The 12,493-nt window shown below is 37.9% G+C and overlaps 1 protein-coding gene across 3 annotated transcripts in view; it reads right to left on the bottom strand.

The window, feature by feature from the left end:
* Hk (Hyperkinetic) overlaps positions 1-8,217 on the bottom strand; it is a 56,736-nt gene extending 48,519 nt beyond the window's left edge. For all 3 annotated transcript variants that reach the window (XM_065222544.1, XM_065222545.1, XM_065222546.1), the window contains exon 1: positions 7,942-8,217. In XM_065222544.1, the coding sequence (XP_065078616.1) occupies positions 7,942-8,042 (101 nt within the window). In that variant the 5' untranslated portion in view covers positions 8,043-8,217. The remainder of the gene's footprint in view (positions 1-7,941) is intronic.
* Positions 8,218-12,493: the final 4,276 nt, after the last annotated feature.

The raw sequence follows: 12,493 nt of genomic DNA, 5'->3' as shown, positions 1-12,493 counted from the left end.
AGCTCACCGTAGAGGAATGCGGTCTTCACATCGAGTTGGTGAACGTGCATCCTTCGGTGGGTTGCTACAGCAAGAACGGTTCGTATCGTGGCTAACTTTGCTACGGGGGAATATGTTTCGTTGTAGTCGACTCCGGGCTTCTGTTGGAATCCCTTCGCCACCAAGCGCGCCTTGTAACGGATCGGTTCGCCATGCTCGTCCGGCTTGATTCGGAAGACCCATTTCGATTTGAGCGGAACCACACCAGCAGGGCATCTCACCAATCGCCAAGCATGGTTGTCCGCTAGCGACTGCAGTTCCTCACGGACCGCTTGCTGCCAAAGAGCTTCGTCGGCTCGTCCAGCGATCTCCTTGTACGCCTCCGGGATATCGAAGATCGAACGCTCGGCCTCATCTCGTCCAACGGAACCGTCAAATAGTACATCGGAAACGTTATGGGGAACATCTGCAGAATGGGATTGCGCGGCAGTGAAAATTTTTCCAACCAGAAATTCTTTCAACTTACCGGGGAGTCTGCGCTCCCGTTCGCTGCGCCTCGGGGTTTCCATTTCGAGGTTTGAACCACGGTCTAGTTGCGAAGGGAGCGCTCCGGTTTCTTCAACACCGTCGTCTTCAACCTCGCCTTCTTCATCATCAGTCAGGATGTCGTCATGTTGAGCCACCAGCGGCTCATCGGGTTGAACGGACTGTTCAGGGGTTTGCACGTCTTCCTCATCTTGATCCTCGAACTCGTACGGAGCAACAACCAAAGGAGTTTCGTCACGGATCTGGGTGGCAAACGGAAAACTGTTTTCATCGAACTTGACATCTCTGGCTAGGAATAACTGCTTCTTCTCTTTGTTCCACAGGCGGTAGGCGTTCGGCGCATAGCCGATCATCACAGCAGGCTTGCTTTTCGGATCCAGTTTCTTCCTCTGTGCCGTGGACACCCAAGCAAATGCTTTACAGCCGAACACACGTAGTTTACTAACGTCCGGCTTGTGACCAGTCCACATTTCCGCAGGAGTCTTCCAATCAGATACCGCGGTGGTTGGACTTCTGTTCGTCAGGTATACCGCCGCTAGAACCGCTTCATTCCACAGATTCTTCGGAGTTTGGGCTTCAATCAGCATCGCACGCACCTTTTCGACGATTGTCCGATTGAACCGTTCGGACACTCCATTCTGCTGTGGTGTGTACGCTGCGGTTGGCTCGACTTGGATCCCCTTGGAAAGGTACCAATCACGCTGGTCATTGGAGCAATACTCGCGCCCTTGGTCGACAGTCAGCTTCGAAATCGAATGTCCCAGAGCGGCACTCGCCATGGCCTCGTACTCTCGAAACTTCTGGAACACCTCGGACTTCTTCTTGATGGGATATACTACTGCAAAGTGCGTGTAATCATCAATAAAGGTGACGAAGTACCGAGAAACATCCCAAGCCACTGGTGTAATTGGACCGCACACATCGGAGTGCACTCGTTCTAGAGGTCTTGTAGCACGGACTCTAGTACCCGTGAATGGTTCTCGGCACTGCTTTCCGAGAACACAAACATCACAAAAATCCAATTTATCTGGTTTCTCGGGAATACCTGTTACCATGCCATGCTTCGCGAGTGTCTGCAAACTCTTGCTCCCCAAATGAGCCAGTCGACGATGCCACAGGTTACCAGTCACAGCTCCACACATGTTGGCCGCCACCGTATCGACACGGAGATCGAGCTCGTAAAAATCGCCCCGCATGGGACATCTCGCAATCAGGTCACGACCTTGCTTCATGATCGCTTCCTTTTTCGTGAATGTGACATCAAGATCCGCTTTTGCCATCTTCTTCACAGATAGCAAGTTCGCTCGAAGATCTGGTACGAAGAGGACGTTCTTCAAGCTGATATAGTTACCTTCCTTGTTGACGCCGTTGATCGTGCCACTGTGCCGGGAAATCAGGGATTGATCATCCTTCGCCACGTTTATGACGACAGGGTGCTTCAGCTTCGTGAGGTCAGCGAAACAGTGCTTCACATTCACAAGGTGGTCCGAGGCTCCGGAATCCAGCTTAAAGGAAACTGCTCCCTCGTCCTTTGTTTGGGAGCATATCCCGGTCATAAAAGCCACCGCCTTACCTCCAGCAGCAGCGTTAGCTTCAGCGCGCCCATCTGTCTTCAACTTCACACGACAGTCCTTGGCCTTGTGCCCCTTCTTCTGGCAACGGTTACACTTTCCGGTGAACTTACCAGGCTTCTGCTTCGATCCTTGGAATGCTGCAGGTTTCTCTTGGCAGGAATCCGCTGCCCGGTCGGTTTTCTTGAGCTCCTCGGCAAGAAGGCGCTCGCGAACAACATCCAGTTTTAGGTTTTCCTCACCTAGATTTTCCAGTGCCGTAACCAACGGATCGAACGACTCGGGAAGGGTAGCAAACAGCTGGGACACAATATCGTTCTCTTCAAGCTTCGCTCCGGCCAGCTTCAGTTGTCGGATCAGCTCTTCGAAGGTTTTCAGGTGATCTTTCACAGACGAACCTTCCATCATTCGTAGCTTCGCAAGTTGCTTCCTGACGAATGTCTGCGACGAGACGGACTTCTTGGCGTAGGCGGATTCAAGGCTCATCCACATCTCCTTGGACGTCTCCTTGTCCCGCACCAAATGCAGCAAATCGTCATGAACAAATGACGTCAGCAGGAACGCCGCCTTACCGTCATCTTCCTGGAACTTCGTGAGCTCGGCCGCTTCCATCGGAGGATCCTTCTTGATGATATCCAACAGCTTCACGGACTTCAGATACTTCTCCACTCGAAATTGCCAATTGTCGAAACCGGTGCCCGAGAACTGCGGGATCCCGTGGACCAAATCCTTGCGTGAGTCACCCATAACCTCTTGATTGTTAGAAAGAACCGGAACAGCAGAGTTTAAAAGTAGAATGGATTTTATTTAACGACTAGCTTGAGTGGAGTCTTGAACAGGAATGAAAAGTTTTTCACCGTTGTTTATTTAAGAAAACTTAGGTTGCTAGGGGTGACGTTCGGTCTCCAAGGAGGTGATCAGCACACTGCGTTACCGATTTACTCCAACAATTACGATAACTACAACTCGCAAAATTGAACAGTCGCTTGTAGTACGGCGAGCGAGAGTTTTAATATTTCGGAGGGCGCCAGACCGTTGACCGTGCAGCAGGCGTAGGCGTGGTTTAGAATATGGAGGCTTTTGAGGGGGTCATCGTGCTGGGACAATGCGGAAAATAGCATCTTCCAGTGCAGCACTGAAAAAATCCACAGCATCATTCACGCTAGCGGCTGTTTCGATAAATGGCCAATCAATTTCCACAAGCGCATTGTTCAATGCAACATTATCAGCTCGGTGAAAGTTCAAAGAGTAGCACTCAGATGACAGCGTAAAAACAATCGGCGAAGGTAAACTAAATGACAGCGGGATTCAGGATAATAAAGCACTCTCAAATCTTAGTGTCATTAAAAACTTTGTTGTTGTTAACCAATCTTTATGGAATTTTCAGGACTTAGGAAATAACCAAAATGCAATCGTTTCTCAGAATTAAACATAATTTTAATATGAAACTCCAAAGATTTTCACAGTAATCCAAATTTTTACAGGATTCCCAAAATTGTTATATTTAGCTTACTGAAAGTTTATTAGGAATATAGTCAAAAAAGCTTTTCAAATTTTTCTACCAATATATCAACCGAAACTGGTTTTGTCATTCAGACTTTAAATGATCATCAAATATTATCTTATCTTAACCCTCTACTGCATTTTTTTTTTAAATTCTGCATGCTTTCTTTCGAAAAGCCTTTAAGATAGTATGAAATTTTTTATTACGAAATATTGCAGCAATTTTAACAAAACTTGGAAACTAGAACTCACAAGGAAATTCTTATCCGAATTAAAAAAAAGGTTCAGTCTAAATTTTATAACGATTGAATTTTCTCTTTGAAGTCATGAACATTTTTTTCAATGATGTTTTTTATACTGAACATATATTTTTAATATATCTTACCAGAATGATTTAGTTAAAATTTTCATGAGAATGTTGGAAAAATAGTTTATCTTTTCAACCGTTGACACAACTTTTGTTAAAAAATTTCTCGCGAAAATGCGGGTGTACCCGAGCAAAGTCCAGCATCAAAATGACAGCAAATTGAAATCAAGTTTTGATATCAACATCAAACTGAAATCATAATTTGATTTCAGTTTCGCAATTCACAAATTTGATACCAAATTTTGTTTTCATTTTGGTGTACATTTGCTCTTCAACAATATGTTGTTACGGGTTTGTTTTCATTGCCTTAGCATAAAATCAAATTGAATACTTGTTTTGTTATCAACAGGAAAAAATTATATCAAATTTAGTTTTCAGTTTGCTCTCACTGATAGCCAGGGATGGAAAATCATTTACATTCATTTCGTGCATTCATTTACATTCATTTGCCTCTAACTTTTTTCACAAACAGAATTCCGCAAAATAGTGTTTGAAGCTTTTGTACGCTTTAATATTAGCTACATCTTTTTTAAACAACTCAAATCTGTATCTCTTATGCTTGATGAATGTTTTTCAGTGAATGTAAATTGCATTCACTGAAAAACAATAGCATGTTCTGCCAGCTCTAGTTCGTCATGTATAAGAGATTCAGATTTTAGTTATTGACAAAAGTTGTAGTTAATTTCAAAAGCTACAAAAGCTTTATACATCATTCTACGGTATTCTGTTGATGAAAATCTGTTAGAGGCAAATGAATGTAAATGAATGCACGAAATGAATGTAAATGATTTTCCATCCCTGCTGATAGCAGAAATAGTTTTCTATGTGATGTCACAGGAAGATTTTTTTGCTCTCAATTTTGATATTTTAACCGTTAAAACGACCAAAACGACAGCAACCTGAGCAATCATTATCAGCGAAATCACAACATCAAATTTAGATTTCAATTTGATCTCAAACTTTGCTCGGGTAGTGTGTTGTGGTAGGTTAATACCTTTTTAGACTTTAGAGTGAATCAGCTTTTTTTGTTCGGCCTTTTGTGATTTGGCCTTCTGTCCCCTTTAAATTCAGAGATAACTACATAGCGGCTGAGACTAACTCAAACTAAAGGGCGAACACGAAATTATTGCGACACATTCAACAGGGCATAACTTTTTTACCATTGTTTTTTTTGCAATTTTGCACACTTTCTCATTGATGTGTATTGTGTACATGCTGTCAAACTCGAAGTCATGTTTTTCGATTCAACGAAAATGGAGGTGAACCAACGCGAGTTGAGAGAACAAATTCTTTCCAAACGCCTGGAATTTCCTGACCTGTCGCACAGGGCACAGTAAATGGCGAGATCTACAAATCTGAGTGCCTCGAGAAGCGCCTTTTGCCGTTCTTGCAGCAGCACGACGAAGCTCCGCTATTTTGGCCAGATTTGGCATCATGCCACTATTCTAAAAGTGTCCTGGAGTGGTATGAGGCCAATTCTGTCCATTTTGTTCCAAAGGACATGAATCCGCCAAACTGTCCGGAGCTGCGCCCGGTGGAGCAGTACTGGGCAATAATGAAGCGGGAACTTCGGAAGAGCAAGAAGACAGTCAAAGACGAGAAGGACATGTTAAGAAAATGGAAAAAAAAACTGAGAAACTGGTACCGGATGACACTGTAAAGACTTTGATGGAGGGCATCAAGCGAAAATGCGTTCAATTTTACACTCAAGGCTCCATCGATTAACTTTTCTTTTGATTTTTTAAGTAAATATATGTATAAAACTACCCTAAAATTTTGGTTTGATTCTAAACATTATAAGAAAATTGGCATGACATTTTCGGTGTCGCAATAATTTCGTGTTCGCCCTTTAGAGTCGAATTTCACAAATGTTTTCAAAAACCGGTGTAGTTCATGCATTGAGTAAGCGGTGCTCGATAATTAATTTAACGTACGTTTTTAGCCTCCCTTAGCGTAAAGGCGAAGCTATAAAGCAAGAGCATGCTATAGGCGACTAGGTTCGATTTCTGTTTCGGTCTAGGAATTTTTTGGGTTGCAAAATTTCTCGACTTCCCTGGGCGTAGAGTATGATTAGGGGAAATCGGGTGAACCGAAAAATAACCAAAATCAACACGAACTGGTAAATACCGAGAAATAACCGGGAAAATGATCTCAAAATATGTTGGTATATATTTTGATCGATTTCTGTTAAAATCCTGTCTTGCTCTGTTATATTTAAATTTAAGTTTGTCCTCTATTTTGCTTAATTTTCATTGGACTTGGATTGATTCATTAACAAAAATTCTAAGGAGGTTTCACCGATCAGACTTATAATGGTGTTTGACTCGTAAAGAGTATACCTTGACCAGAATCTTAAATCTTTTGTTGAAAGAATTAAATCTTAAAAACTGTTGAAATTTGCAGAGTTTAAAAAGTACAAAATCTTGAATCTAGAATTTTTGTGTCTGGAATCTTCATTCTCAATTTCGAAAGTAACTAGATCATCGATTCTCAAAGTTCCACTATCGTTGATGGAGTCCTATTAATGAATATTTTAAGTCCGTTTCTATAGCACCTAAAATTCACGCTTGAACCACAGACAAACAGACGTAACTCTTTGAAAAACTTGTTCTTGAAAACATAGTATCTCAAAACATATAACCTCAGTAACGACATCTCTCTGGCTTCTCGCGGAAAACAAGCTTGCTCGCTAACTCGTAAACAATATTGCATAAAAGTTCTATAAAATATATAGAAACGTCAAAGTGATCCGATGCTAGCGCTGCGGCGAGTAGTTCGCGGAACTGATAATATTCAAATCAACCGTTAAATGCATGAACGAAGATACACAATGAAGAGTTACGTCTGTTTGTCTGTGCTTGAACCTAAAAAATAGCAATAACCCGAGTCAAAGATTTTTCATATGATTTTAGAATAGAATTATTAATGCACGTTCGCAGTCTATTTTTCCAAGCTAGAGATCTCAAAAACCTTACTGTTACACTTCTCTGAAATTTCATGCTCAAAATTCTTGAACAATTTTTTAAGACCGACCGTAAAATGTGTTTTCAATTACTGAAATTTACTGAATTATTTCATAGGAACGAACTTATCTTAGGATATCATTTGTTTAATCTAAGGTCTTCAAAATACGCATTATTATTTGAAGTTAGAAATCTCGCAAAGTTGAAGAGTGCGAAAATGTATAATTTAAAAAAAATCCTAGTACGAGTACACTCGATTCTGTTTAAAGGTGTGATTAGTGCCATTTATATGCTTCTCCCATACATTTCAAAGCGTAACTTGAAAATTTATTTTGTTTTTCCTCCAGTTTTCTGCATTTTTAATAAAATTCTAAAACTTTTTTACCCGTGACATCAATTGCTGAAATCAATCATGGTGGTATCGCTTTTTTTTTAACTATATTGAGCTGTTTAAATGAAACCGGAAAAACATATTTTGGGTATCCGGGACAAACCGGGAAAAACAGGAATTTTATTTCGCATAGAAAGCTCTCAATTAACAACTGTGAGTGTGCTCAAGAAGTTCAATTCATGCATTGCTTGGCATAGAAAGCTCTCATTCAATAACTGTGGAAGTGCATCTAGAACGCTTGAGATCCTGTTAAATGCTCGGTGAATCAGTGGGGCGTTCTTGATCACTAACTATTTGCGTTTTATTTATTTAGATAACACATTACGCATTATCACGGTATATTCTAGCATGCGTAAACCATAAAAATATCAAATAAGGATAATAAATTCTATTTATAAATGCTTATTCTATGCTTTTTCTGTGCTGAGATAAAGTTTGCTTATGTGAAGCTATGCATTATAAAGTGGATGCATTTATCAATGGAATCTGTTCCTTTAATAAATGGTGTCAGAAGCTAGGTGGTGTAAAAAAAAACTATTTTTCAGATTTATGTCCAAATGTTTGTAAATTAAAACTAGAAGCAAACTGGCTGGTTTAACTGAAATGTGTGTGTATATATACCTGTATATGGTAACCGGATTCGAATCCTCACTAATATTGTCGTTATTATTGTTATTGTCATTTCCAGTTGCTGAAGCAACATTACATAATACAACTGACATCCTGTAGGCTAAATCTAAAATGCCCAGCGATGTTTTTAGCCGTTTAAAAATACTAATTATACATAAACACGTGCCGTTGCGTTTCTTTCCACGGTATCAATTGCCTTTTATGCCTATGTCAAGGTTATTTACACATTATAAATTGATTTTAGAATCACTGTCCTTTGATGAACGCCTAGCATAAACTGATTTTATTAGCATTGATCCTTCCTGAGATACGGATCATAATTTACGTATTGATTAAAAATACATCGCATACAATTGCAATAAGAATCGTTAGAATTCCGTTGTGCTACAGCATAATAAAGCAATAAATTGAGTTTTGCTCTTACCGCTAACTATTGTTTATTGTGTGATTGTGTACGGTCTATCAATCGTTATAAGAATTGTTAGGATACCTTCAATTCTAGGAGAAAACATGTTATTGTACACATACACATGAAGGATACCTTTTTATTTGTTCTGGGATGAAAAACCATGCGCTTCTCTTTTTCTTCATCAGAGTACTCGATCTTTTCCAATTTTAATGTCACAGTCGTTAAAAAACAGAAGCCATTATTTCACAGCTTCCAATTGCATAAACTATTTTGTTCTAGGTCTCATGTTGGAAGGCTTCTTTGGATGTGTCTTTTGAATATCATGTATATAAAATCGTTTAATCAATATATTCAAATTTCTATGTTCTAATTATCATAAATGTGAAAAGAATCTATGGAGAACAACTAACATCAAGAGAACAGAAAACATGGGTACACTAAACTATGTTCGAAAAGATGGGATAGTTCGATCTGTAAAGTTTTTTGATGTCTAGCTCTAGGTCTTCTATTTTTGTACGTACAGAAAGGTAATAAAATAGATAGAGCAGAATAATGGAAGACTATGTGGGCAGAATTTTTTAATGCGGTATCTCACATGCACAATGTATTTTTAATCACTATTTTTTATACTTTTATTTATAGTTGATCTACAAGGGAAGGATATTGCACACATATCAGAAAAATCAATTTGAGGGTTTTTTAAAACGAAAATTTATGTTAAAATCACAATAATAAAATTGTGAATTGACACAGATTCATACACAAAACAAGTTCTACATTAAAACATCGACACCGACTGACCCTGCTGGGACCTCTTCCTATAAACTTGTTTTAAATAATTTTCATAATCCATGATTGCGATCGAATAATGCTTTGATCTTGGATAATAGTGCAGTTAGACACTTCATTGATTCACACAAATTTCGATCACTCGCGTGAAAATACGGATTTCTACACACTATTACAGCACAATTTACTCTTAGCTTCTTATTTCACTAGAACATCAAACCGAAAATTAAGTCAAAGAAACATTAACTACATTAAGCTTCGCTTTACATAACACTCTGAACCACGATCCACGGTGCGGTACAATAAATAAAAATCTATTTTCCAATTTTCGTCTCCAATAGCATCACAGAAAAAATGCCTGCAATCTCGGAGCGGGCTATAAAGTTTCAATTCTCGCATAAGCTCTCATACTCTCAGCATCTCTTTGAGATAACATATCCGTCGGCGACGAATGTGGAAAGTATGCAAAAGAGCAGAATACACAGAGAGGAAAACGGTCTATATTTTTCTCCTGAACGAAATTTGGGGGTAAGATTTTCTCTTTTCCCTTACGTCATCGTTCTATGCTACTAACTGAACATGTGTAAGCCATATCGGCATTTTCATTCTGTTGGTGTTTGTCGTTGCTGAAAGGCCAAAAACAAAAGCTTCGGCAGCGTTGGCAGTAGACCAAAGAAATCCAGAAAATAGCCTGCTGTTTTAATATTTCTCATTTACTATTGAATCCCACGGTGATCGATTATATATTTTTAACTCTATATTTGTTCCAAATTAAAAATAAATTACATTTCATTTACATTTACATTTCACTACAGTAACTTACCTGCCTTAATAGGTATGATATAAATGTATATATATATATACATATATTTATCAATTTTATCTAGATGAACGCGTTATTGGGACGTTACTAATGGATATTTTTGGTATATGTGTATATATATATTACAGCCATTCTATAGCAAAACGATATAGTGGTTCTCAGGATTTCGTAAGAATTGGAAGTTTTGTTCCATATCGAAAAATATTAGACCCGTATTTTTTTATTTTCTCATTAGGGTGAAAATTTTCCTGGGTGGTCAAAAAAATTGATTTTTTTTTCTATTTTTTCCATAGATGGCATTTTTTAAAAATCATAACTTTTGAACCATTGAACCGATTTGAATGATCAAAATATCAAATAAAAGGTTATTAAAAATGCATTTCAAAATAAATATTTTATTTTTTTTTTTTTTTTTTGAAAATAGGAGTTTTGTATAGAAGAACTTTGATTGTATTTGTTTTTTTCTTATTGTTTTCATGGGGATAACGACGACACCAGGAAGAAAGCTGAGCAGGGCGTCTTTAGCAGAAGAAACTTTATCACTCGTGCGTGATTTCTATACCAGTGGCGAAATAAGCCGAGCCTGTCCAGGAAAACGCGACTATGTTATTACAAAAAATGTTGATGGTAAGGTTTATATACAACGAAGATTAGTATTGTGTAATTTGCAATAAGTTTATGCAATGTCAATGTTTGCAAGTAACCGCCCTAAGCATTGCATTCTGGCAGGAACGAGTGGCACATATATTGTGTGTGTGTTTACCACCAAAATGTTAAATTAATTTTTAAAACTCTTCAAGGTAGAAAGTCACTTCCAGCTGATGTAAAATCATACCATGACTTGTTTTTTTAAATTATTTGCACCAACCCCACAGAACAGTGTTGGTTAAAAATGTGTGAACATTGCGCAGGTATACAAAATTTGACTTCAGAAATGGTTACTATCCTGACCGATGGAAATGTGGAATCCTTAAAATTTAAACAATGGCTGACCGTTGTATCATGGATTTAGTAGAGTTGGAAACTCAAGAGTTTATAGACATGTTTTTGGAAAAGTTATCCGATTTATCACCACATAATTTCATAGCTGAACAACAAGGTAAATACTTGAAATATGTCAAAAGTAACTTGAAAGTAACGGAATGTATAATAATATGTGATTTTTCTGAAAACTTTTTATTTGTTGTACAAGACGCTGTACAAGGATTTCATTGGGCAAACGCACAGTGCACTATACATCCATTTGCTATTTATTATAGAGATGATCATACGAAAGATTTAATGTTTACTAGTTTCAGTGCAATCGCTGAGTTCACCAAGCACAACCATGTTTCAGTTCGATTATTCGTAGTTAATTGTATAAATTTCATCAAGAGTAAGATACCCAGCCTTAAGAAAATTCACTTTTTCTCAGATGGATCAGGCAGTCAGTACAAAAATAAGATGACAGCTTTTAATTTGTGCCATTTGAAAAAGGATTTTGGTATAGATGCGGAGTGGAACTTTTTCGCCACATGCCACGGTAAAGGTCCTTGTGATGCTTTGGGAGGAGTCTTGAATCGAAATGCTGCTAAAGCAAGTTTGCAGGGGCATCTCATTACAACTGCTAAAGAGCTTTATACATGGGTAATTTCTAAAATCGATTCAAAAATGCACTAGGGCTTTTTTTCAGACGCAGATCATAAAGCGATGGAAAGAAAATTTAAAACTCGTTATAATCGTGTCAAACAAATTTCCGGAACATAGTCTCGTTCTCAGGAGAAGAACATTCTGTGAAACTTTGAAAGTATCTTTAAGCATGTTTTATGTCTACAAATAAAAAAAGAAAATAAAAAATTAATGAATTTTATTTCAAACCAGCCATGTGCATAGTTGGAAACCATAAGATTGTCTTATCAAAGCATTGATTCTAGTCCAAATATGGACTAGATATGGATTTCCAAACAGTCCGTGAAAGATGTACTAGCCAAATTTAATATAAATATATTCTATTTGAATTCCTATGCTATGAATCACTGTAGTAATTATTAATTACACATAACGCAAAAGCAATCAATAAATTTGATTCAAGTTTCTATGAATGTCATGGTAGTCTAGGATCAGAAATTGAAATAAGTAAGTAATGTAACCATGTTTCATTCGATATGTATCAATGGAGACGCAGGGTAATCTAGTCGTAGTGGAGTAATGAGCAAATTTCTAAACATGATAATTTCAATAAATCTTAACTCAAAAACGAAGAAAAATACATCACTGATTTTTTGTATATGTTGTGTAGAAAAGCCTAACAAAAACAAATACAATCAAAGCTATTTTATACAAAACTCAAATTTTCGAAAAAAAAATATATATATATATTTTTTCGTTCGTAGGTACAATGCATGGTGGTATATTTAAGGATGAACTTAGAAGTGAAATAATCAGTAAGGAAACAAAAGCTCTGTTAATCCAAAGATATTCTGTACAGCCAGGGTTTTATAAACGATGAATTTTAAGTGTTCTTGTTGCTGTTTGTGGGTTTC

Source organism: Ochlerotatus camptorhynchus, unplaced genomic scaffold (genome assembly GCF_037179485.1).
Source record: "Ochlerotatus camptorhynchus isolate MF236.1 unplaced genomic scaffold, CSIRO-AGI_Acam_v1.1 ptg000175l, whole genome shotgun sequence".
In the NCBI taxonomy this organism is placed as follows: domain Eukaryota; kingdom Metazoa; phylum Arthropoda; class Insecta; order Diptera; family Culicidae; genus Ochlerotatus; species Ochlerotatus camptorhynchus.
The sequence above is the reverse complement of the archived record's forward strand: the minus strand, read 5'-3'. Positions and strand labels throughout refer to the sequence as shown.